The sequence below is a fragment of the Naegleria gruberi genome, assembly GCF_000004985.1.
Source record: "Naegleria gruberi genomic scaffold NAEGRscaffold_252, whole genome shotgun sequence".
Taxonomy (NCBI): Eukaryota; Heterolobosea; class Eutetramitea; order Acrasida; family Naegleriidae; genus Naegleria; species Naegleria gruberi.
Genome location: NW_003163100.1, coordinates 6,989 through 8,485, shown reverse-complemented (window position 1 = coordinate 8,485; position 1,497 = coordinate 6,989). Strand labels below are relative to the sequence as shown.

At 35.7% G+C, this 1,497-nt stretch overlaps 1 protein-coding gene across 1 annotated transcript; it reads left to right on the top strand.

The window, feature by feature from the left end:
• Window positions 1-223: 223 nt before the first annotated feature.
• On the top strand, window positions 224-964 carry NAEGRDRAFT_54799 (uncharacterized protein; the record flags this gene model as incomplete). The annotated part of the gene is made up of 1 exon (XM_002668376.1): window positions 224-964. The coding sequence occupies one exon, from the start codon at window positions 224-226 to the stop codon at window positions 962-964; it is 741 nt and encodes a 246-aa protein (XP_002668422.1).
• Window positions 965-1,497: the final 533 nt, after the last annotated feature.

Sequence of the window (1,497 nt, the reverse complement as noted above, 5' to 3'; positions counted from 1 at the left end):
ATTGATGAGCGAGATTTTCCAAATCATATATTATTAAAAAAAACAGCACTACGTGAAGAGTGTTTATGAAAGTTGTTGAAAATATTAAGGTAGTCCTCACGTTATAGTGAAAAAGTCACCCCAATAACAATCCCAACAATCCATATTCTCTTCATCACCCTTCCTCAATTAATTTATTAAAGCAATATTACTAGTTTTTATAACGAGTGAAGAGCGTTAAGGGATGGGAGCCAAACAATCATCATCCATTCTTCCTATCTCTACCTCAATGATTGCCGTAGAAAAATCAACAAACCAAACAAGAAAGAAAGCAACACCGATGACTCACCAAGATCCTCATCAACATCATAAGAAGTATCAATCCTCAACAACATCTCAATCAAATCCTCATCATGAACAACAATTTGTTTCCAAATTAACCAGCTCTCCCAATAGAAACTCACAACAAGTGATTGATAGCTTTAATTCCATTCCAACTCATCTCTCCTCCAGCTCTCGCAGTGAAGACGTCTATTGTAATTCGAGTAATTGCTCCACCTTAATGGAAGAAGATGAAATTCAGAGTTGCAATTCAGTCAATTCCTCATTGACCAGTTCTCTAGATGAAAGTTGTGTCAGTTCAAGTGTTTGCACAAATGATGTGATTAGCATTTCAGCAAACTTTCTCAAATATCGACCACAATCCAACCTGCATCATTCTCACCAATCCAATTCTCGTCCTTCCCAATACAAGAAAACTCACGAAACTAATCAATCCTACCCAGTCATTCTCCCTTCCCATGAAACCTCAAAGAAACAAGCTTTTGAAAACAACACCTCTTCCTTCCCTCATAAATCCTTTGATCATCATGCTCAATTGAGAAGAATTCAATCAGAGAGATGTGATCCCTTATTAAATCCTCACGAGAATACCCTGCCAGAATCTGCTCAATATTCCTTCATCTCTCTCCAACAACAACAATAAGAACAACAATTCCTCTTTGATACACGAAGATTTAAATCCAATAAGATACACTGTCAATGTCATCATGAAAAATTCGAATGCAATAACAACAATGTTACTATTGATTCATTAGCATCAAATTGTGAAACAGGAAGAAAGACACACTCTCCGAATAGAACTCCTTCTCATCAAAGATGTCATATGGAAGAGGAGGAGGGATTGATGAGAATGAATTCTAACATGTCATTGTGTCCCCCTTCACAGGGAGATGCCTTTGCTTCATATGTGGTTGTTGGAAACATGTTAAATTCCTACCAAAGTACAAAGCATCTAAAATAATTGAAGATAATGATGATGAACAAAATCCAATCCAGAAAGAAGGTGCAATTGCTGCAGCTCATAATAAATCATGCTTTATCGGCTTCATAGTAACATCTGATATTTAGTGGAAACTATTTAGAAATTGTTAAATTATTATTGAAATTGGAGAACAAAAAAAATACTAATGTCAAGCACTAAGCAACAAACAATTGTATCTCTCCTTATTGATGGTG